The sequence below is a fragment of the Brachycentrus maculatus genome, unplaced genomic scaffold (assembly GCF_059751285.1).
Source record: "Brachycentrus maculatus isolate JH-2025_06_01 unplaced genomic scaffold, ASM5975128v1 h1tg000258l, whole genome shotgun sequence".
Classification (NCBI taxonomy): Eukaryota; Metazoa; Arthropoda; class Insecta; order Trichoptera; family Brachycentridae; genus Brachycentrus; species Brachycentrus maculatus.
The window spans coordinates 783,268-808,845 of record NW_028281009.1 but is presented as its reverse complement, the minus strand read 5'-3'; the positions used below and the strand labels follow the sequence as shown (position 1 = coordinate 808,845).

General features: G+C 34.4%; 3 protein-coding genes across 3 annotated transcripts in view; 1 reads left to right on the top strand and 2 right to left on the bottom strand.

Moving 5' to 3' along the window:
• Positions 1–5,742: 5,742 nt before the first annotated feature.
• Positions 5,743–10,802, bottom strand: LOC148305941 (RNA-binding protein 7). Its single transcript, XM_088265846.1, has 2 exons — positions 10,627–10,802; positions 5,743–10,548 (listed from the first exon to the last, which is right to left on the bottom strand). The coding sequence occupies exons 1-2, from the start codon at positions 10,711–10,713 to the stop codon at positions 9,886–9,888; spliced, it is 750 nt and encodes a 249-aa protein (XP_088121972.1). The 5' UTR covers positions 10,714–10,802; the 3' UTR covers positions 5,743–9,885.
• A 768-nt stretch (positions 10,803–11,570) lies between these two features.
• Positions 11,571–24,324, top strand: LOC148305940 (RNA-binding protein 42). Its single transcript, XM_088265845.1, has 6 exons — positions 11,571–11,777; positions 11,866–12,220; positions 14,299–14,484; positions 18,637–18,753; positions 20,458–20,596; positions 23,270–24,324. The coding sequence occupies exons 1-6, from the start codon at positions 11,731–11,733 to the stop codon at positions 23,404–23,406; spliced, it is 981 nt and encodes a 326-aa protein (XP_088121971.1). The 5' UTR covers positions 11,571–11,730; the 3' UTR covers positions 23,407–24,324.
• The window catches only part of LOC148305939 (phospholipase A1 1-like), a 16,202-nt gene continuing 14,815 nt past the window's right edge, over positions 24,192–25,578 (bottom strand). Inside the window, exon 7 of the mRNA XM_088265844.1 lies at positions 24,192–25,319. Within this exon, the coding sequence (XP_088121970.1) occupies positions 25,118–25,319 (202 nt within the window). The 3' untranslated portion in view covers positions 24,192–25,117. The remainder of the gene's footprint in view (positions 25,320–25,578) is intronic.

Genomic DNA, 25,578 nt, shown 5'->3' with positions numbered 1-25,578 from the left:
TAAAATTTTATTGAATATTTACTCTTTTATTTTAGTATTTGAACCAGCCTTCAATTCAAATAATTCATTAATTTGAAAATAATGCAAGGTCTTTTTTTACGAAATTGTTTAAAAAAATAACAAACATATATTTTATCCGAATCTCATTATTTTTCTTTTAAAGCACAACATAGTAAGAATTCTAATACATTAAATCAAGTAAAGATCATTAATTTGCTTGTTGCGGCATTCTTTATGTGAAATTCAGAAAAAAAATGAAAAGCATAGAATTTGTTGGAAATTGAGAATAAATGAAATTAAAGAAAAAAATCTATATACATATATATATATATATATATATATATATATATATATATATATATATATATATATATATATATATATATATATATATATATATATATATATATATATATATATATATATATATATATATATATATATATATATAATATATATATAAATATAAATGTTCAAGTATTGTCCCTTCTCATGTCCTGAAGTTAAGCAACCGAAGTCTTTTTGATGCATCGATAAAAATACACTACATAGGCACCTTCATTGGCTGTTGGTTGTTAACTACCAAATAAAGTAAAAAAAAAACTGTATTGTAGATTCAAAGTAAATATAATAAGTTCTAAAATAAAATAAAAATTTCCCCGCCTTTGGACTTCAGGCTGGACAACAGACAGTGGAACGTAATAAAGTGGCGTGTCTGCGGACTACATACCGGTGATTGAATGTTACGATCCCCGCCCCCTTCCTGCCCGAGACGGCGGCCCACTAGGGCGGCTAGCCACCAGGACTCGGTATGCTAATCATCCCTTCACCTCTCCTTGGGGTTGGGGAGCGAAACAAAAGAATTTCCACCCGCGACTCGTGCGTGCGGTCCGGTGTGAGGTCGTTAACTTTACACCCCTGTACAACCTACATTCATATTGATTTAATTTTGATATCAAAATCCTTGTAAGTACCTACCATCGAATTACCTGTGACATTTTGCGTGAACACAAATGGGAGGGCAATATTGGAAAGAGGGCTGTAATAGCGGAAAAAGCGTGTATGACTAGCATTATTATTTCATTACATGCCCTTTTTTGCTATCCATAATTTAAAATATCGATCGTTTTAAAATGTTGATAAAAATTCACGCAAATTATTCTACGTTGTGGCAGATATAATAGGTACCTACTATATTTACGTTAACACACCATATAATAGCGAAAAGGTATTGATAAAATCAAAAAACTTCATGATGTAGGAATTTTGATTACCAAGCAGTAAATGTTTTATACGATGAAATTCCATTTGTTGAATTACTACTTGTACCTACTTATTGGCAACTTGTAGAACAAATGGTGGCCATGTTGTTCCCGCCAAAATGTACGCATGACGTATTAAAATGTCTAATCCGCATTCTGTCAAAATAACGACAAAAATGTGTTTGACATATTTTGAATAAAACGTTTATTAATACAAAAAATGTTCTACACAAAATTGGTGTGTAAATATTAGCAGATGACAAATTGTCAGTACTCACACATTTTCTGATAAGCACGAGAACCCGTATATTTTCGACGTCGTGCAACCAAATGAAGATTAACAGGAAGATCAAAGCATGATACGGATAAAATTAAGTTCCAACAAGTTATAGTAGGTACTGCCTCAATCACATTTCGTGGTCAAGTTGACTTTTGAAATCAAACTGACCATCTAACTTATTTCTGTGACGTATACGTTATTTCAGAAAAATGACCTATCACAAAAAGTATTATGCAAAAAAATACTCGAACACGGAGCTCAGGTTGAATGACGTCAATTTATAGTATATTGCATAGAGGAAAGTGTATAATTACGAAGGTAAGTACTTAAATTTTCAAATATGTAATCTGCGTACTTATTGGAAAATCAGTAACACGCCAAAAGCACACTAATCAACAATCCAAAACAAAAACTCCAATATTAAATTCAAAATTACATGACATAAAAAATGTGTCAAAACTAATGTTAGATATAAAACGGCGTTCGGTTTAAAAGAGATGAATAAAAAAAATTATATATCACAAGATAGGAATGGTTTGTCAAGGATTATAAATGTTTTTCGTACCCTATAAATTCAGTTTTTTAAAATGTCGTGCAAATCAGGAGACTCAAATCAGTGCCCTGAGGAACACCAGTTCAGCTCCCAAAGCTTGTCCACTGCTGCAGCAGTATGGTTCCTTATTTACGTGTCTATAAGAACTCTCACAAGATATGATGCCGAGCATATTAGTAGACTTGTAGCTCTTTTACACGCAGTAATTTGTACAGTCATGGGTGGATTTCTCTGTTTCAGAGAGCACGAGCAAGAATACAAGCTTTCGTCTGTTGGTTGGTATATTTTTTGGTTACCACGAGGTAGATTGGGGAGCAGCTAATGTTCTCATACACATGTTGTATAAATATGAGACTCAATTCAAAATCATAAAATAAGTGTACCAATATCATTTGAGATCAGGCCAGAAATATTAATTTGTACTAGAACAGTGGTTCTGAACCGTGTTGGAGGTACCTAACCCCACCAGTTTCATCTGCGCGTTCACCGAACCCTTCATTGGAAAAATGTATTGCTAGATTGATATATTCCTTTCAAATAATATACTAGATCTATTAGATAAATAAATATACAATATGTCATATCATTTTTCATAATATTTGGTATATTCCTTTCAAATAATATACTAGATATATTGGATAAATGAATATATCATACGTCATATCATTTTTCTGGCCAATATCTGTACCCGACGGATTTTCCAGTTCTTTGGACACGTTGCGCGTGGCAACGAGGATAGCCTGGAACGACTAGTTGTGATCAGTAGCCTGGAGGGAAAGAGAGGGAGAGGAAGATCCCCCACACAATGGACCGATCAAATTAAGGCAGCAGCAGGCACCTCAGTGGTTGGAGCGATACGTGCAGCGCAGTCAAGGGATAACTGGAGAAGAGTCATTGCTTCTGCAAGGGTCACAACCCTCAGCAATGAGGAATAAGACGGAGAAGAAGAATATCATTTTTCATAATGTCGTACAATAAGTCGGGTGTGCGTTTTGACCTCCGCTGAACCCGGGAGACTGACTCACCGAACCCCTGAGGTTCGATCGAACCCAGGTTAAGAACCACTGTACTAGAAACCTGTAACTGTGAATTGTATACTGTGAGTCGGCTTAATATCATCTGTGATTTAGTAAGTCAGACAACACAGTTAACATACATTAGCACCAAAAAAAGGCATTTGCACTGGGCCCCAGTGTCACATTTAATTATAATCTGGCAGTTAGTCTTTTGAATAGTAAGTATGTGTAAGGGATGTAGCACTGTTATTTAGAAAGCGTATAAAAAGAGAATCTAGTGTACATCACATTAAGAATAGGAATCATAAATGTGCCTAGTAAGTAAACACTCTTTTTTTGTTTAACCCGATTGGGATATTATTTGTTATTTTTCTCAGTTTACATTTCTTTCTATCAAAGGTTTTTGATGCCAATTATATCAGGAACCAGAAATATACAATACACAATTAAATTTTTGCACTGATTAGTGTCGTGTGATTGAGTTAAGTAATGGCTTCTTGCAAGGAAGCATTCGCTTAATTTGGTTTTTGGATTAAATTGCCCTCACTGGTATAAATATGTATTATGCCTCTTTTAATTTGGCATTAAGTCGTTTTTCGAGATTGATTTTGATGCGTCTAACTAATGATAATTAATGTTTTATATTTTTTACTATGGTCGAAAATGTCTATATAGAATATACGAGACTGAATACAATTTTCATTAATATTTATCAAAAAATACTAAAATAAATAATGAATTTTGTGTTTGCAGACCCGATGGTCACGCCCCACTTTATGTTGTTGACAATCAGCTTTGGGTATTTTGCCTATGACCTGGCCTTCTGCTTGTGGCAGGGGAGAGAAACTAAACTCATGATAGCGCATCACATATACTCCGTCGGATCGCTGTTCAGATTGCTGATGAGAGGGACACAGGGAACAGCGGCGTCGTGCGGCATCGCTGCCTTAGAACTGACTAACCCCATGTTGCAAACTAGATGGTAAGCCCACATTGAAATATAACTGCCCGACTTGTAAAATTGCAACAACACCTCCAAAGTCTGTCCTCAGTCAACATTATGAATCTTCAACCACGCTATATTACATTTTATCTAATAAATATCTTTATATTTATCTAAAAATTGTAATTATCAAAGTTCTACTGTTTAAATTGTACCCTTGTCATGGAAAATAGGGCATGTCATCATTATCAAATATTAATTTGCAGATTAGAATGATTGCCTTGAAAGAAATTCTTTATATGACAAAATAACAACTGCATAATTCTTTACCACATATATTTTATTTGACCAATGACCAGGTTCCATCGTAACCGGCATCAATAAACCACCACACTAGACTGATGATGTCGGTTACGACGAAACCCGGTTGCTGGTCAAATAAAATTCATATGGAACAAACTACATAGTTGTTATTTTATTCTATTAAATCTAATACATACATGGGATGTAAGTAAATTCTAATCATTCAATACTTATGTACATATTAAGCATTTATAACTATTTGGTCATGTAAAGAATTTCTTCTGAGACAACCATGCCAATCTGAAAATTTATTTTCCCTTTCTAGTTTGGGTATTACTAAATAATTTTGTCCTTATATTCTCTCCTGTTCTAAAATTAATAAAACATATTAAAAGGCTTTATTGAATGTGAAAATCACCACTCAACATCATTATCGTGTGGTGTTTGATAATGATGTTGGGCGCACTGAAACAAGTCGCTCACTCCTTTCAACTACGTCATATATCGAAAATCGTCAATTTTCAGCTATGCATGTTTTCAGAATGCCCAGAAAATGTACTATATCCCAGCAAAAGTGGCATATTTTTAACTTAATATTTACCTGCTACATGGCAGAAAATGTTGTTTTTGCATTTTGAAGAAAAAGTATTACTTAATTATTTTTTTAAATATACTAAATATTTTTCAAATGAAGAAAAAACCTTCAGGTTTTACCTAAAAAGATCTATTGCACAGTAAAAAATTCAATAAGTAGCTTGATATTTATTTTTAATACATTTCATTATATTCTTAAGCTTTAAAAACTCCTGAAAAATCAAGTTTTTTGATAGATGACGTTGAAAGGAGTGAACAATGTGTCATAATATAGTGTGATAATATGCGATATTGATCAAGTTACTCAAAGGTGTTAAAAAAGACTTTAACGCAATCATTTCATAATTAAAATTAACAGTAAATATTGTTATTTTCCTATAAATCTCAAACTCAATTTTTATTTGATTTATTAACTGTTTTTTACATGATCAATGCTAACAGACACAAATAATAGTTTTATTTTTTGAAGGTTTTTACGAGCATCTGGATACGGAAACACTATGTGGTTTTACATTGTGGAAGGTGTCTTTATAATAACATTTGTTATTTTACGTGGATGTTTTGGGACATACTTATTGATAAAAATCCTTACGGACCCAAAGGTAGATTTGGAGAGCAAATTGCAGACAGGTCTGGTTCATTTCATATCCATGGCTTTCATTTATAATATGTTGAAATACTTAAAAGGAAAGTATATAAACAAAAGACTCGAAATCAGCCATTCAATTACAAGAGCTCCAATAACTGAAAATAATCAACAATCACAGACTCAAAATCAAGAGACTACATGATTAATTTTTGAAAATATGTAATTTATTTTTTCATTTAAATAAAAGTTACACTTATAATATGTACAGTTATAAATATACAACAATTTACACCTCTTTACAAAATATTTTATTGATTATTACAAAATAACATTTTAGAGGATACTCCCAAGTATTTTGCTGTAAAAGTATAATAGTTATTTCAGACAATCTAAGTTCCAGCGTGTCTTAATTAACCTGCATTGACTGTATCTCATATACTGACTGACCTGCAAAGTGTCAGATTGGAATTTTAATATCGGACTGTAAAGTCTCCACCTTAAAAATAAAATATACATTTAGGTATAAAACCTTATTCTTTGAAATTTAAATGAGTGAATTTAACACAACAATCATGATATTAAGTCTTAATAAAAAATAATTAGCTTGTCAATTTTTAAGAATGTTTAGTTTCCTGCACTCCTGGTGATGCTTTTTTGTTTGACTTTTTTTAGCTGACAATATATACCAATCATAAGTCAGCATCTTGGTACATTATGCAATCACTACAATCGTAGCATACCTTTATGTAAAACTTGCGAACGCTACATTTTTTATTGTAGTATTTTTCATCGCTAGTCAAATTGTAATGATGGAATGGGTGCCATAAATGTTTTGTGCACCAGGTTTAAAAAACAAAAGTTACACTGGATCTTGACTAATAAAATAAGAAGGAAAGAGAATTATTTTTACCTCAACCCCAATTAGTATACTAGTAAAAAGTCGTATACTAATCACAAGTAACCGCAAGTTGAACGATTTGTAGTGTTTTTTGGCGTCTCGCGCTGTACCAAAAGTAGGCAAATAGAACGCTTACAAGTATCTCCCGCTCTCTACCAACAATATGTAGAAGACAATTTTCAGCGTTTCCCGATTTTGTAGTTTTGTATTTACAAAAACAACGTAAGTATTTATCCATGTATTCGTTTACTTGCTAACTTTACATTTTGCAAGACTTGATTAATCAGTCTTACAAGTATGTGCAGTAATACATATTACTAATGGTGAGGATTTTATCATAAGGTTTGAGCAGTTATTTCAGTTCCCAATTTAAACTCATAATTCGGAATGTGAACCATGAATACATGTTATGAATATCAGCAGTGGCATTTACAGGTAAGCTTTGTAAGTTCACCTGGATAAGCGGGTACGCTTCAAAAAAGGTTTGTCTAAACATAAAATAAAAACAATGGTGAAATTTATAAAAATCATGGTAAGAGTAATCATAATTTAAAGAATTGGCATTTAGTTTGTAGAATTCCATAGTATAATTAAAAGTTTATAAATTAAAACATTATTTATTATTCTACTGAATAAATTTACTTTTGTGGTAGTTTTTTCGCCTTGCCAAAGCACTATTAAACTGTTAAAAAACCAGTTAGACTTATTCAATAATTTTTAAAGCAGTCAATAAAGTTGGATTTTTCTATTATGTAACACATGCATTCTTTCTCATAAACAAAACAAAAAGAACAGTACATCAATGGGTTGATCGGTTAAAAATTATTTTGAACAACGGACGGGACACTGGTTGGTCAAATAGAAGACATTACTAGTGCTGTAGAAATTTTTTTGACAGAAGACAAATGAATAACTATTTAATGTTTTGTAAGGTAGGCATCGGAAAATGGTTTATGAGATTCCGCATGAGGATTTTTGTTGTCGTAACGAATTGCTCCACCTTTACTGCAGCAAGACAATGCGAGAACATACATGATATGTAAGACCAAGTTTTTAAGTGATTTCCAGTGGGAATAACTACCACAACCATCTTATTCATCTGAATTGATACACAGTGAGGGTTATTTTTTTCAAACTAAAAAAAGGATCTTTGTAATGAGATTTTTTAGATTTTACTGAGATGAAACAGGCTTTTAAAACCTAAAAACAACCTTTTGAGAAGAAGGTATTAAAAAACTGGTTTCGAACTGGAACGAGTGCAAACAATTGAGTGAAAGGTATGTTGAAAAAATACAATATGAAGTCATCATATGACAGGGAAAAATAAATGCTCTAGCTCATAAAAAGAGCAGAACTGTTATTATCTCCTGTGGTGTGATAAATTCATTTTGTCAGTGATTTTTCTCATTTCTTTTGTTAAATATATAGGTTAAACTCTCACCACTTAAATCATCACTCTACTCTCAGATGAATTTGTAAAAATTAAAAGAAACATATCTAATATTTCGATGTACAAAACAATACAAACCAAATGAAAAGACATGTTAAAGCACCGATGTAATATTTTGTAATAAAATAAATGTACATGGTAAAATATATTGTAGTGGAAAAAATAAAGAAAAAGCTTAGTTCAATTTGAACAGTATAAATACCTATTCATAAAAATATTTCTTAATTTTTCGTTACTCGATGTTCTCACAGCGATACTTATTTTAAAATTTTATCATCCTTTTAGATATACGAGTTTCAAAGTAACGGCAAAGACCCGCCATTTTGCTATGAGCCTGAAAGATCCTCTACAACTACCCTATTGCGAGTATGTACAGGTTTACATAGTACGAATTTCTATTGCAATATTATTTACAGTATTTCTGGTTATTATTTATAAAATCTATAGCCAAACAGGAAATTGGCTCTAAATTTAAATAATTTTTATTAAAATACAGGTTAAAAACATGACTATTTAATTTTGTTTCTCAATATGACAAACCAATCTGTAGAATCTCAAAGTATCTAGGGTACCATTGTCACTATTAGTAATAAAAAAATAATTTTGGCCATGCAAATAATTACACATCCACTACAGATAAGTTTGTTAAATTGTAATTAGCTTTTGTAGTAATGTAAATATAGAATTTTTTCACATCATTTAAATTTTGTAAATCTGGGCTACTTTGTACTCTTAGTGGTTTTTCATGTAAATATTTAATTTGACATACAAAAGTGATTTAATAAATGGCCATGATCTTATTTGAATAATATAATACAACACTCTCGATGAAATATATTAAAGTCCTAAATTTGGTTTGATTATACACTATGTTTCAGGGAGACTATAAAAAATTACAGTGATACTTCTTAATGAAAACTGAGAAAAAAAAATTGTAGTGAGTTATATATATAAATTTTTCAAAATATAAAACTATAACACTTTATTACCACCTCCGCTGCCGAACATTCCCAACGCTTCTTCAGTGTGAAGTTCGAATGTAAAAACGTTCACCCAAACATATTTTTAATCATAGAAAGAAGAAAAGAAAAAACATTAGTTTTTTAAAAAAAATTTTTTTAAATTCATTGGAATTCTTAGAAGAGAAACATTTATAATTTTCAGTCTCCCCCTGAAACAGTGTATAAATGTATTATGTAAACTTTTTGTAGAAATTTACCATGAAAACTAAAATCGCTTTAAAGATATTTTTAAAGCACGTAATATCTTTAAGCAACAAAGTTACGCGATAGTTCTGTCTGTTGATTGAAAATACCCTAGCTAAGCTGTAGTTGCGTTATGAGGGGTATCAAAAAGTAGTATTTTCATATGTATTTCTAAAATGTATAAAAATAGATTTAAAAAATAAAATTGTCGTAAATCAAATTTCATCAACTCCCTACTATTAAAAACTTACCTATTTTTGTTTTCAAAATTATTAATATTTACTTCATGAAGAACTTTGAAAATATAAAAGATATGTTTTAATAGAAGTAGGTTGAAAAAAAATTATTGGCATATTTTTTTAAACCTAATTTTATAAAGGTATATTTGTAAGAAATTTCTACAAAAATATCATTTCCTGGATGTTTTTCGCAGATATTTTGTGGGATATTTTATAAACTTCATGAAATTAAACAACTTTGTTTTAAACCACTTTTATATTTTTTCTCCAACCGGTTGCCACAAGAACCTTGTCATCATCAGGGTTAAACATGTTAAATCCTGATGATGACAAGGTTGGAGAAAAAATGTACCAATAAAAAAGTGGTTAAAAACAAAGTTGTTTTATTTTATTAAGTTTACAAAAATATCATATTGCAATTCCCCTTAATTGAAAAAAATAAAATGCTGCCAGTGCAAAGTAGACTTTACAGACTACAATATGTCAGATATGAATTTAGGGACGCTCATAGTAATGAGCCAGTCTGTACATTAGAGCCCCAAGCAAGGAGTCGTCAATCTCTCTGATTTCTGTAGCCTCGGCCATAATTGTTTCCATTCTGAGAGTGGTTTCCTCTGCTCCGGTCCCTGTAGTCTCTGGAATCCTCTCTCGGGAAGCGGTCCATTCTCTGTCTGTAGTCGTCCCGGTGCCCTCTCTCCGCACCCCTATCATCCCTGCCGCGGTCACTTCTATCTCTGTCACCCCGACCTCTGTCTCGATAAGGCTCGTGTCTCCTCTCCGCCCTGTCGGGGTTATGTCTCGAGGCCCACTGGCCCTGCAGACTGGCGACACTCAGCCTGCCAGTCAGCTGGTGCTGATCGTAGCTTCCGAACATTGAAGACGGATCACCGTAATTATGCAGAGGAGGCAAACCATTCATCACCATCTGGTTTGTCATAGAAACAAATTTTTGCTCCACGTTCGAATCAATCTGAGGACCACCGTTTAATAGAGGCCTTCCGAGTAGTTTGGCGACATCTGGCGAAGGCATTGCGCTGCCATCTATATTGGAACCGTTTTGCCATTTTAACGTAAGTCTCCGGTCGTATAAAGTCGTTCCTTTGAATAATTCTATGGCATAAGGAACGGATTCGCAGTGAGTATAAGTTACAAACGCAAAATTCCTCGGCCGTCCTTCCCTGTCTCTAGGAATTCTCACTTCGTCAAGAGGTCCCGCCTAAAATGCATGTTTACAAAACAATTCAACCATAAATACAAACATGTCATTCGAAATAATTATTTTTAAGTAACGCACCTGATAAAACAATTCATACAGTATATCGTATGTTATTTTTTCTGATAAATTACCACACCAAATAGTTCTGGCATCTTCGTCACTCATATTGATTCAATAATAAAATATTTTGTGCGGTACAATTCAAAACAAACTTCACATAACCTGCGACAGTCCGAAGACTTGTACAACGAAAATAGATAACATGTAGACGTAAAAAGTAGGAAAGAAACTGTTTCTTTCTATGAAATATACCATAAACAGATTTGATTTTATAAATAGGTACCATGTAATGCATTGTAAAATAATTTGGAAATGTCCGAAAAATAAGACTATTTCAAGATCAGAACTGATATTCCATACGAAAGTAAACGCTTTCACAATAAACGCTGTGTTGGGTTGTGGTCCCGTGGTTAGTGTCGCGGACTCTCGGTTCGAACCCACTCTACCACAATTTGATACCTATTTTTAATAATGAGCCGCTTAGGCTCATAGAAATGGTATGAAATTGAAATATTTGTGTAAATTATAAAAACACAAATAAATGAATAAAAATTACTTAAACTTCACTTTTATTCGGTAAACATAAACAAACATATATTCACTTTCTTTTTCGGTACAGTTCAGAAATAAAAGTTTGGAAGCAAGATTTCTAAACTTAATAGCTTATTTATGCAATTTTAAGCACTATATTCAATAAAATAATGTTATTTTACGATGCTAATATAAATGCGACAGAAACTTCGAGAAATTACGTTAAACCCCCCTATAACGTTATGATAAGTACCACGTTATTGGAGAGAACGTTATATAGGATAAATATTTTAAAATTATATTTGAATTTACTAATGATCATTTCAGTTATTTCCGCCGGTTAAAAAATAAAAATACCATTTAAAACACTAACCCCTCTTAATGTTATATGGGGGCTTACTGCAATAGCTTTCGTTGAATGAATCTATGTCAGTCTATGGTGCAAAACCCAAAATGAAGGAATCGTAATCTTTGGAAAGAACTGTCAATCGTCAATCTATGCGTCGCGAAACGTTGCTAAGCTTTCAAGTCGATTTGAGGTTACTTTGGTATATTGTTTATTTTTATAAAAGGAATTATAAATAAATTACGATGGAAGAAGATCTCAAGTTTCAACAGATGCAAGATGAAATGTCAAGGTAAATTTAAAAATAAAATTTAGTGACGGATTATACATTAGATTCAATTGTTTACTGACGGATGTTCAGAATTGTAATGGGTTTACAGGTTCGAGGCGGAAATATCCGGGGAACACCTCCTGCAGGCCCCTCCTCGGCCCGTGATAGGGGCCAACACGTACAGCAACGTGCAGCACAGGCTGGAGCAGAGGGGGCCGCCGCTCCAGCCGCCCCCGCCCATGATGGGGGGCTTCGACATGATGCACTCTCCTGGGGGCATGTTCGGCTCTGTGGCGCCGCCCCCGCCGCCGCCGAGTGTGCTCCTGCCCCCGCAGGTCCGGCCACGCATAGCACCGCAGCCGCCGGGGTACCAGGGCCCCTATATGATGCCCCCTCCCAAGCCGCAGCCGGTAGTGCTAAAAGGGGCACCGCAGTTGTATAAGAATAAACCTGAGAAAACCAGAGTAAGTCATAAATTGTGTACTTTATTTTTTTTTTTTAATTTTATTTGTTCGAGAATTGTACAGCTTTACATATAAAAACAATATATAATAAACAATAGTTACATTAACAATAATAAACATTACATTACATTAACAAAAATAGTTACATTAAAAAAAAATAAAGCCAATTAAACAATTCCATATTTATGTTATATTAACTATTAAAAATCATTCATAGATTAAAAAAAAAAAATGCTGCATGAATGTGTCAGCAGAAAGACTTATTAACAAGACTGACAAAAGTTTTTATTTTCTTATTATTTAATTTATTTGGCAGCCACCCAGTGAAAGGATGTTTCTGCCAGTGTCAATTATGACATTTATTTATAAACAATATAATAATAAAAAATAATAATAACAACAAAATTTCATACCTTTAATGAGTTGATGAAGACTTACTAGGATATTTTCTCATTTTTCAAAATATATTTGATAGTTTGTCAAAGTACGATACCAAACAAATAAAAAAATAATGCCTAATACTGGCAATAACAATTTTCACCAAAAAACTTTGTATATACAGTTGAACTCGGTTATTACGAGCATGAATATAGCGAGATCTCGGATATAACGAAGAAACATTCGTTGACATTTTGGTTTATGATTTTCTCCATACATTTATTCACGGTTACAACGAACAACTTCTCGGCTATAGCGAGCAAAAAGAGATTGTCTTTTTTTTATGTTGTAAATTTTTTAATGTTTTAAAACATTTTCGACCTTAAGCAATAAAATCTGACCGGGCAATTAGACCGATGCCGCAGGGATCGGATTACGTTTATGACACTAAGTACTAAATTAGTGTTGCCTCCGACAAATTTAAAAACAAGTTTCACGTATATGAGTTTAAATTGCATGTTGCAAATTGGAACCTTTGTCATGTCTGTAGGGACCTACTTTATAACAATAAACAACTTTTTTTTATAGTTTAGTCATGCTTGTGTCGGGGATTTTTATGATAGTTTTTAACATTTTGTATGTTCTATACCAGTAATTACTCTGGGCAATGCACAATTAACATTATAAGATGGGGAATGTCAGATCAATTCTCTTGAGCAGATCAGTTAAAAACATACTGTCGAATTATAAACATGTCTTAGTATCAAGTGAGTATCTGCGCATATGGTTGAAATTGCATGTAAAACATCCAAGATTTGTCAAGTCAGTAGGTACCTACCAGCGCCGGTGGGTCAGTACTTGATTACAATAAATAACCTATTTTTTAGTTTATGAACGTCATGGTTGTTTCGTGAATTTTTACGATAGTTTCCACATTGCATAATAAACATTACGAGTTGAAGAATTACATTACAGATAATTCTAGAGCAGGCCAGTTAAAAACAAACTCTCGAGTTATCAACATATCTACCAATTAATAAAAAGTGTCTCTCAATTCGTGAAAAGGCGGAAATTATTAGTGAAATAGAACATGGTGCGAAAAATGTATAAAAAGTTTTCATCATTCTCAGTGTCAACATTGTATTTTTATCTGCATTCAAAAAGAACATCACGGACTCAAAAAAAAATAGGAACTGTGATCGTACAAATTTTGATGAAACTGCTACAATGGTTTTGTACTCAAACAGCACAGGATTTTCCAATTTTTATTGGAAAACTGGATTGATAGAAAAATATGACATGTGTGTAATGGGTGAATTGTATGAATTTTGTTTCAATTGCAACAAATTGTGTTGACTATTTCAGATAAAATACTTCATGCAATAGGTATGTTAAAAAAGCATTAGCTATACTCGGATATAACGAGTAACGGTTATAATGAGCAAATTCAGTCGGTCCCTTCATCCTCGTTATAACCGAGTTCGACTGTATTTACAACCAACTGTGAATTATTTTTTTGAGAAATTCCTAGATTCCACATGTATAATAGTAATCTTTCACACTTATTTGGATTGTCTCCTAAGTTTACTCTGAGAATGGGAGAAACCAAATAATTCAATCAATTTTTTTAAAATATTTAAGTGTACACTGTAGTACTGAACGATTTAAAGTGTTTTATCACCTTTTCACATTATTTACAGGTAAAGAAACTGAAATCAGTGGAGAAAGTGGCCAAGGAGGAGCCAGTTCAGCCGCCAATGGTACTCCCCTCACCTGCGCCGACCCCTGCCCCGCCACCCCTGGCCCCCGTGGCCCCGGAACCCTCACCACACCTCAGCAACACCAACCAGCATAAGCCTGGCAAGAAGGAGAAGAAGAATCGTAAAGTAAGACTAATCGCTAACGTTCTCATTACAGAAGAGCAATTGGTGTACTTGATCTCCGTAAACTAAGTACCAAGCCTAATACTGATGAATTTTTAAAATATGGACAACACGGATTCATCTTACGCATTGAGTTTTATTTTTTTTTTAATTAGAGTTGAAATTTAAAAAATGTTTTGTTTTTAAGTGTATATTTTTTTTTCATTGTTACATCAATATATTGGTGAATATAAAAAAAACAATAACCAAAGATAGGCTTATTTCATTTCACACGGGTATTTTTTACGCCTGCGGACCGCTGGCGATGGGATTTGATAATTATGTACATATAGTTAAGAGCTTGAAAGAGAGATTGATATATAATATTCATATAAAAACATTGTACAATTTTTTCTTTTCTGCCTTTGAAATGAGGCCAGCGCAGAAGGTAAAAAATACCCTTCCTGTCCTTTTAAGCATCAATTGATCTTAAACAGGTAGAAATACCTTTCCCGACCGAAGTGTGTTAATATTTACTATTACATACATACAGATACAGTTTTCAAAAATTCTTCTTCATCTTCTTGCTCAATGCTGAGCGTCGTGGTCTTCTGGAATGTCAGGCACTTGGTGCACAAGTCCTCTCCATTCTTCCCGGTCCTGGGCCAACTTGATGGCAGCGTTTAGCGAGGATCCGGTTAATTCCTTTATTTGGTCTGTCCATCTTGTTGGAGACCGTCCTCTTGCCCGCTTGCCTTCAACTGTACCTGTTACTACCAGTTTTTCAAGACTCTTCTCGTTCTTTCTGGCGATATGCCCAAAGTAGGACAGAATCCTTTTCCTGCAAGTCGTGGAGAGTCTTTCTGTCACTGACAGTTCGCGGAGAATGGAGACGTTTGTGCGTCTTGCAGTCCAAGGAATGCGCAGCATCCTCCTCCAGCACCACATTTCAAACACATCCAGCATATGTCTTTCCTTTTTCCTCAGTGTCCATGTTTCCACTCCATACAGCGCAATGGAGAATACAAGAGATTTCACTAGACGGGTTTTCGTTTTCCTCAGTATGGACCGATTTTTCCATATCTTCGCCAGACTAGACATTGCTGATTTTGCCATTCCAATTCTTCTCCGGATTTCTGCTTCACAGCCTCCATCTTTAGAAATGAGTGCACCTAAATAGATAAAGTCGTCGACTTCTTCATAATCCCTTAAAGAATTGTTCCTTATCAGGGTGCCGAATCGGTCGATGACAAGAACCTTGGTTTTACTTTTGTTTATTTGCAGTCCTAAATGCTGGCTTTCTATTTCGACTCTATGGAGGAGTTCAGCCATTTCGTCCTCATTGTTGGCTATTAGCGTTGTGTCGTCTGCGAACCTTATATTGGAGATCTTTTTGCCCCCTACTGATACGCCACCTTCCCACCCGTCTAGTACTTTCCTCATTATATATTCTCCATATATATTGAAGAGATCAGGAGACAGTATACACCCTTGTCTCACGCCTTTTTGTACTTGAAATGACTCTGAGAGGAAATTATCAACTCTTACCGATGCCAAATTTTGTACGTATAAGTTGTGAATAAGAACTATCAACTGTCTCGGTACACCCATTGCTTCCAAAACCTTCCATAGGCAATTCCAATTCACGCAGTCAAAAGCCTTTGTATAATCAATAAAGCAAAGTACGACCGGAACCTTGAACTCCCGACTTTTCTCGATTATTTGTCTTATGTTCAAGATTTGCTCACGTGTACCCTTGCCTTTGACGAATCCAGCTTGCTCAATTGAAATTTGCCAGTCGAGGTAGTGTTTTAGCCTTGCTTTTAATATGTGTAGCAATATTTTGCTGGCATGAGAGATGAGTGAGACAGTTCGATAGTTTTCACACTTTAGCGTAGAACCCTTCTTGTGTATCGGAATAAATACAGATTCCACCCAGTCCGTTGGCCATATTCCTGATTCCCATACCGAATTACATATATCGTGCATCCTCTTAATGCCGTCATCGGTCATATTCTTTAGGAACTCAGCTTGGATTCCGTCCTTTCCAGGCGATTTGTAGGATTTGAGTTTTGTAATGGCATTCTCTACTTCCTGGAGGATTATATGGGGTTCATCTGGATTTAAATCATTGAATTCTGCCTGGGGTTGCATACTATCATCTTTGTATAGATCCGCACAATACTCTCTCCACCTTCTGATGACTTTGTCAATTTCACAGATGGTATTTCCCTGCCTGTCCTCAATGGTCCATGTTCGAGGCTTGAACTTCTTGGCGAGTGTTTTCACTTTTTGGAACAAGTCGCGAGTGTGATTAGTGTTAGCGTGACTTTCAATATCCTCGCAAATCGAATTGATGTATCGCTCTTTATCCGCTCTGCAACTTCTTTGCACTCTTCGGTTCAGTTCGGAGTATTGGACTCTTACTTCCTGGGTAGATGTGCTCGATTTCTTAAGCTGTTTCCTCTCTTCAATTAATTTCCAGGATTCTTCGGATATCCATTGACCTCGTGTTTCCATATTTGTCCTCGGGGCTTGAGACTCTTTGATGCTTGACGCTATGATATTCTTTAGCTGTGACCATTTGTCTTCAGGATTACTAGTATTATCTTGAGAACTCTGGATCATGGATGAGAAATTTACTTGGAATTTCTTCAAGATGTCTTCAGAAGGGGTAGTTCGTTTTTTAGCCACATTTCGTTTTATATTTTTCAGCTTCATTTGTATTTCAGCAACAAGAAGTTGATGGTCAGAACCGCAGTCGGCTCCTGGGAAAGTTTTCACATTACGAACAGTCGATCTCCATCTCTTACTTATCATAATGTAATCAATTTGATTCCTGTATCTATCGCCAGGTGACTTCCAGGTATATAGTCTGCGTATGTGGTTTTTGAACCACGTGTTCATAATAGTCAGTTCGGTTTCTGTGCAAAAATGCAGTAGTTTCTCGCCTCTATCATTACGTGTGCCAATTCCATAGTGTCCGACAATGTCTCTCGGTTGGTCAGAGTCTGATGTTTTTCCAATTTTTGCATTGAAGTCTCCAATAACTAGTGTCACTTCTTTATTAGGAATGCTACGAAGTACAGTCTCTAATTTTGCATAGAATTCATCAGCATCTGATTCATCCGCAGAAGATGTGGGCGCATAGGTCTGTATAATGTTAAGTTTGCAGGGAGAAGTGTTCATTTTCAGATGTATGATTCTGTCATTGACAGTAGTGTAGCTAAGCACATACTTGTTTAGGTGTGGTGCTATTAATATCGCTACCCCTGAGAATGATAATTTTTCTTTTCCTGAGACATACATTGTGTTCCCATCCTGTGTTGTATGGTGGCCTTCATTGGTCCAGTGGGTTTCGGAAATACCTAGTATGTCTATTCCGTGGCTGCTCATTTCCCTCTCCACAATTTGTGTTTTTCCGGGTTTCAACAATCCTCTTACATTCCACGTTGCTATTCTGAGGTTCTTCCGTAATGATAAGTGCGGATTGTTCTCGGTATGGCCAGTAGTAAATTTTCCATACGAAGCCTGGTTTTCCACTCCATTATGGCCGGTATCCAATTTCACACCCCGCAGCCCGGACCCGCGGTGGCGCCGAGCGTCAGTCGGATTGCGTGACATACCTGTTGCATATTGTGATGACATTTCCATAATACTTTCTTGGGAGAATAATACAGTGGTTTCCCGTTGCCTTCCGTATCGCAGTACTAAAGCCATTAAAGTCCTCCTGACCATGCCTGTAGTAATCTGGTCGAGAGCCTTGCCGATGTCATTCATCTTCAGCCTCCAGCCAATACTGGTGGGTACTGCTGCCCTCCACCAGGGATGTTTATCGACTTCCTAGTCTAGATCCATCATGTTCAGCGTAAACAGGGGCACCTCGTGTAGGATGTGGCTCTTCACCACGCATGACGGTCTTGGTGACAAGAGAGCTTGATATCTCTTTTCACCCTAGGGAAGATGAGGCCCAGTGTCCAGTCATCCCGAAACAAAGGTACTACCTCTCTCCCCCCTTTACCCCCTAGGGCAATTCAAAAATTAGGCAATAAAAAATATTGACATTGAAAAATGGGCATCCACTCAAATAAGTTTGGGAATCTATGCACAAGATCAAGTATGGACACCGAATGATTTCTTCAGCTATTTTACCGATTTTATTCTTTTACTCTTTAGATAATTAGGACAGCCGGGGGCCAAGTGTGGGAGGACACTTCTTTGTTGGAATGGGGTGAAGAAGATTTCCGTCTCTTTTGTGGAGATCTAGGAAATGATGTAACTGATGAATTACTCGTAAGTAAACTATTTTTTCTAAAATATTGTTCAGTCTTTTCTTCTTACAGGGTCTAAATAATGTTTTATACATACATTGTCTAAGTTAGTACATATTAGGGGGTTGAATTAATTCTCGCCGTTTTTTGTAGTATTTGGAATTGAAAATATATTTTTTTTTAAAAGTAAGAATTTATTCAAAGTATTGCCCTTCTTTCTCGACTACTTTGGCCCATCTTTCAGGAAGAAGTCGTATTCCCCATATAAAAGAAAACCTTGTCTTTTGAGGCAATCCAATTTTCAACCCATAACTCGACTTCTCGATAACTTTTGAAAATTTCTCCCGATAATCCATGCTGCATGGACCGAAACAGATGATAATCGGATGGTGCAACGTTAGGGGAGTAGGGCGGGTGTGACAGAACCTCCCAGCCGAAGGAGTTTATCTGTTCTTTTACCACTTTGGCAACATGCTGGCGCGCGTTGTCATGCAGAATGAGAATCGACTCGTGCCTGGCTGCGTATTCTGGACGTTTTTCTTCAATCGCTGTTTTCAGTTTGATCAATTGCTGCTTGTAAACCTCTGCTGTGACTGTTTGGCCTGCTTTGAGAAGCTCGAAAAAAATTACTCCCTGCTGATCCCACCAAATGCAAAGCATCATTTTTGAGCTGTGAATGTTGCGTTTTGCAATGCTGGCTTCAGCAGGGAGTGGCTGACCTGGCTGGCAGATGTCTTTGCAGCGTTTGGGGTTGTCGAAGAAGATCCACTTCTCATCGCTGGTGATGACGCGATGCAAAAAACCTTTTCTGTGATGCCGTTGCAAGAGTGAATCACACATGCAAAGTCGTCTTTCCATATCTCTCTCCTTCAGAGCATACAGGACCCAGTTTCCCTGCCGATGAACAAGGCCCATAGCCTTAATTTTGAGGCGGTTTGAGGCTGTTGAAAGTGCCACGTGGGTGTTCGAGGCAGCGGGGGACAGGAAAACGGCAAGAACTAATTCAACCCCCTATTAATTCTGGATTTTACCTTTGATAGTGTTCTAAAAAAAAGATAGTCATTTTAAAATTCCACTTCTATTTAGTTTGGTAATGTTAGTGAAATTTAAATCAAACATGATGCAATATTTTTTTATTCTCATTCATTTTCAAACGATTATAATTTTTAAAAAATGTAATTATCTGATGTAACGCTATTTATACTTATTATTTTTTTCTACAAAAAGTACACTTTCTGTACCAGTAAACCTGTTTTTTTTTGGCAATTTTTTTTTTTTATCAAGAATTTTTTCTTATGCTGCTTCATTCACCAAATAATGGCTTACTACTTACGCTACTCCTTTATACTATAAAATAATGAAATGATTTTTTCCCCATTCAATATATTGAGCAGTTTTTTCTTAGATCCTCACAAATATCAAATGGAGGTCTCACTGTATTTCTAGGAATACAGTGTTGAATTTTCCTTACACTCTATTATACATTCCTGCATATCTAACGGTGGAGACTGACCGGAGCATTTTGTCGTAACGTAACACGTTACGATGCGAGCATTCAGGCAGTCAGTACAGCGAGCCGAGCGCTTCATCCATAGTTTCGGATACTCGGTGATGCTCTGTTACGACATTATGTTACGACGAAATGCTCCGGTCAGTCTCTACCTTAAAACTTTATCCATTTGATGTGTCAAAGATATCTTATCATAGCGATTTTTTCTCCTTCCAGATAAGGACCTTTAGCAAATATAGTTCTTTCTCAAAAGCCAAGGTGGTCAGGGATAAAAGAACAAATAAAAGCAAAGGATTCGGATTCATTAGTTTTAAGGAACCCGCAGACTTCATTAAGGCCATGAAGGAAATGAATGGTGAGCTGATTTTTTTAAATTCATTTATAGAAATAACGTTTCAGATTATGTTTTTTATAGTTCCTCGTTGCATTCCTAAAGGAGGTATGGAGAAGTAATTACCCGATGTGGGGAAGTGTGCGTTTTGCACTGATTATGTCCATCCACGTCTCCATTATCTCCTCAGAAGTTGCATTTTTATTAATGGATGAAAAAATAAATACTTAAACTTACTTGAATGATTCACATTTCGCTCACACCTTTCAAGAACGTCATAAATCATAAAACTTGATTTTTCAGAAGAACGTTTTTAAAGTTTAAAAATATAATACAATGTATTAAAAATAAATACCAAGCCACTTTTTGAACTTTTTACTGTGCAACAGATCTTTTTAGGTAAAACCTGAAGGTTTTTTCTCCATATAAAAAATATTTAGTAAGTTTAAAAAATAATTAAATAATACCTTTTCTTTAAAATGCAAAAACAACACTTTCTGCCCTGTAACGGGTAAATATTTAGTTAAAATATGCCTCTTTTGCTGGGATATAGTACATTTTCTGGGCATTCCGAAAACATGCACAACTGAAAATTGACAATTTTTGATTTATGACGTTCTTGAAAGGAGTGAGCGATTTATTTTCACAAAGATTATGCTTACAAATAACTAAGATTTACGGATTTTAGTACTTAGTTTATATTCACACAAATTATTTAATGTACAAATTTTATATGCGGTAAATGGGCAGCTGAAGGTAGGTCAGGTCGCTCCGGTGGCTTGGGATGAGAGAGAGAAAGTATCTCGCCTCGTCATCACTTATATAGGCTTGGTGATGGATCCCATGCCGAACGTTATTCATTACATCATTATATTAACTTAAAATGCAAGTTCACATATTAACTTAAAATGCAAGTTCACATTTTCTTCACTTGTATTTATTACAACAGAATGTGGAGCAGAGGACCTGGATTTTTATATTTTTTTGGGGACCGTAAAGGGTTTATATTGATACTCTACTCTCGAGCAATAAGTCACTTATTTAACTAACTAACAAACCATCTCGCCGCTTCCCCGCCAGGGTAGGCAGAGAGAATAGAACGCCTCACCACTCTGTCTTTGCAAACATTCTTCGCCTCTTCCACGTTCATGCATCTCCTCATACATACCGCCGATTGTTTCGACTCCTAACCTGACCGCTTTCGAGTAGTCTTCCTCTGCTCATTTTTCCAGACTGCTTGCATTTTGTAAATATTTGAAGAGAATATAAGATAACAAATCTAATTGCCTCTATTTTATGCAATTACCTTTATTTTGTAACATTTGCAAAAAAATTAATAAATCTTCCTCAAATTTTGAAAATGGCAATAAAAAAGATGATTACTTTTGTTTTTTTTTTATAAATTTATTAATCGGTTAACTGCCGGAAGGTACATGTATGGCGGTACCCAGCACGCCACGAATTTTACGACAAAAATAAAACCTACACATATTGTTTTTAAAAGTGTATTAATGTTTATTTATAAAACTTGCCAAATAAATGAAGAGCGCGCCAGTCGTTCAGTCATTTATCCATAATCATAAAATTGATTGTTCATGGTGCAGGGTTGTTACAGAATTTGTCATAGAAAATATGAAAACTAAATTACATGTCAAAAGTAATTGTTTATGTTAGTTTAGTATTAAAAGTATACACACATACACACACTTTGATTTTAAGGAATAAAAAATAAAAAATCACCAGAATCGACACTAAAATCACTGTCATCAGATTCGGCAGTGATGGCAACTCGGGGATTATTGGACAACCCTGAGCGCCATTAGTTGTTCCGACGACAAAGCTCTCTTTAATTTACATTTAAAGTGGTAAAAAAAAATTATGTTTCAATTCTAAGTATGCAAAGATATTCTCAATAGATGACACTATGCGTTCAATATATTTGTACATTTGAAATAATTGATTTTCTTTACTAAAAGCCCATTTAAAACGGCGCGTCTTAAGACGTAATTTTTGTATGAGCGGCGCTCCGTTCACAGAAAATTATGCGTCTTAAGACGCTCTTGGCAGTTAACCGGTTAACCGGTTAATACACTGTTTTGTTTCTCTCTCTTATTTATAATTTACCTTTCAATATGTCAAAATACAGTAGAAAAAATATATACAAAAACTCTAATAGATGAAATCATTGTAATATTATGATATAATTAAGTCCCCAAAAAAATAAACTTCTTACTCTGGAAACAGGGACCTGGAGTCCCGGAGTAGGCAGTTACTTTTTTTCTGAGATACATAATCATTTTCTCCATTAAAAAAGTGTTGGGCGTGTAATGCTCAGCATTTTTACCCATTGCTTTATTTGCAGTTAAGCATATAAAAAATATAAATATTGATAGTAAATAATTCATGGAATTGGTTTTCTTATTATATGCAAGTTTAAAAAAATATGTATTAATCTGTGAAATCTTGAATTAACAATTAACAATTGTTTCAAAATAAATTGCTCTCGTAAAATAGTCCTATTATGGGCAAACAGCATTTCAATGTAATGATCAAGACATAATTTGATGTTGCCATTGTTAATAAAGGTTGTAGTTCTGATTTGTTTAATTTCCACTCTTAAACTAAAAATCTATTTTGTACATCAAAGATGCATTATGAAATATATTTGAGTACTTTTATGAGATAAAATTTTTTCAGGTCGTTATGTTGGTAGCAGACCGATCAAGCTGCGTAAAAGTTCATGGAAGAATCGTTCTCTCGATGTTGTCAGAAAGAAAGAGAAAGAAAAGGCGGCCCTCATTTCCCTTCTCACCAGCGGTCCGAGTAAACAATAACCAAAAATATTGTTTCAGAGAAATTGTGTAGTTTTAATTTGTATATATTAATTATAAGAAAAAATACTAGACGGGCAATCTCTAAATACTTTACACAATTGTGTTCTATTAATTTGATTTATTAATTTCTGACTAAAATTAAATTGTTCTATTTTTTGTTTCACAATATGTATGATTTTTTACTTCTCTAAATATATGCATATACTGAATACATGTATATACATGTACATGTATATACTGAACAAAATTTTAATCCAAAAAACTTTTTATTAGTTATGTTTTCAATTTATTGAATTCCCAATTCCATTCACTGCCAAAAAATACAAATCATTCAGGAAACATAGTCACCATCAAATCATCACTTTGAAAAAAAATGATTTTTTAAATAAATATGTCAGTTTCAAATATTTTTAAAATATTGGTCACTTATGTTTTGAATTATCAAGCTGCTTCTGTGATAACAAATTAGACTGCAATGTAAAAGTGAAAAAATCGTACATATTAATCTCATTTTGTATTTTGGTGTTTTGCAATTTGAGTTGGCAAGGATTGGGTTTTCGGTGAGAACTTTTACCTAAAACACCTAAAATGAAACAAAATTGTATAAAATAAAATATTTTTAAACTGCACCTACATTATTGTTCCAATGTTTTATTAAAACTTTTTTTAATCAACCCATTTCTATAAAATTTAAATGCCAGTAAAATCACTTGAAAAACGAGTACATTCTTTACCTAGGTGGCATTTACAATGTTTCACTGGAAAAGGGTTGAAATAAAAACTAATTTTCACGAATAATACCATCTTTTTATTTCATTAAAATATTTAGAGTATATCCAATTATTTTATGTTGTACCTGTATATTGTATCATAATGTGTTTAAATATATAATCATAAAAAAACTACTACATTTTGTTTTATCAGTCTTCTTCCTCTCTCGTCTGCATGAATCAATGGATGTGTAGGATTATTGTGTCGGATAGATCACCAAGCATTAAAAGAACACTATGTCAATCTATTGAGATGTTCTCTGCACCATTGGACGCGGATAAGAAAAACAGATTTAAAATTAAACATGTAATTCTAGGATGTATTAATGAGAATCAGCTGGCAGAGTGCCCACTGTTTAAATAGTTCACTATGTGTTATTGAACAGCACCTATACTAACTTATCTCAGGCTGTCGCAAATGTTAGAAAGGTATGTATTGTAATTTTTCATTACTACATAATATCGCAGCCCTAGAACAAAAAAACTGTTTTTTCAGGAAACGAAAAATGTATAGTGATGTCGCCTTATGTAATAGAAGTCCTGTTTTCTTTTATGAATGGACAATGCATAATAAAGAATATTTACATTAAAACATTTCATACTAACTAACTAACCATCATGCCCCTTCCCCGAAGAGGTAGGCAGAGAGAATCAAACTCTTTTATTCACCAAAAGAAACATATAGTGCTCTATTTTTAGGAATATTTAAGATATTGACAAATCGGATAAATTGAAATATGCGTCTTCGTTTGTAGAATCTGAATAAGTGATTATCTAAAAAAAATCTTAATTTTTGAGTTAATACAGTTTTGATCTAGGTGTGCGATATATTTTAAATATCACCAAAAAAGAGAAACTGTAAATTGGCCTGTACAACATCTTTGAAAGCAAAGATTTAAAGAGAGCATTATCTTATTACATATTTCTCTTTTGCCATATATTTAGTGCTTTCCGAAAGGCCTCCTTTTCCTAAGTCGTGGAATTCTGTTGGGATGTGGTGGACTAAGATTATGCGTCCTGTTCTTGATTGATCCTGCGTGAACTGAGGCCGTAAGACAACACCTGTCATCTCCGATGTCGCTATTCTCATCCGATGGACAGAACGGTGGAGTGTCTTTGTGAAGGCAAAATGTTCCAAAAGCTCTGTAACAAACAAAATGGAGCAATATAGAAATTAAAAAAAATTAATATAAGTGTGCACAAAACTATGAAAAGAACATTCCATCGTGCCTAGTTCGTATCATATCCCATATATGGGATTATTTCACTATCCTGACAATTTCAAGACCCATAATGGCGTCAAGTAGTAAAGACATTGAACTAAAGAAGAGAAGAGTGACAGAAGAATTGAGAAGTTTTTAAGACAGATGGACTATAAACTGTTTTTTCGTGGAATTTAAAA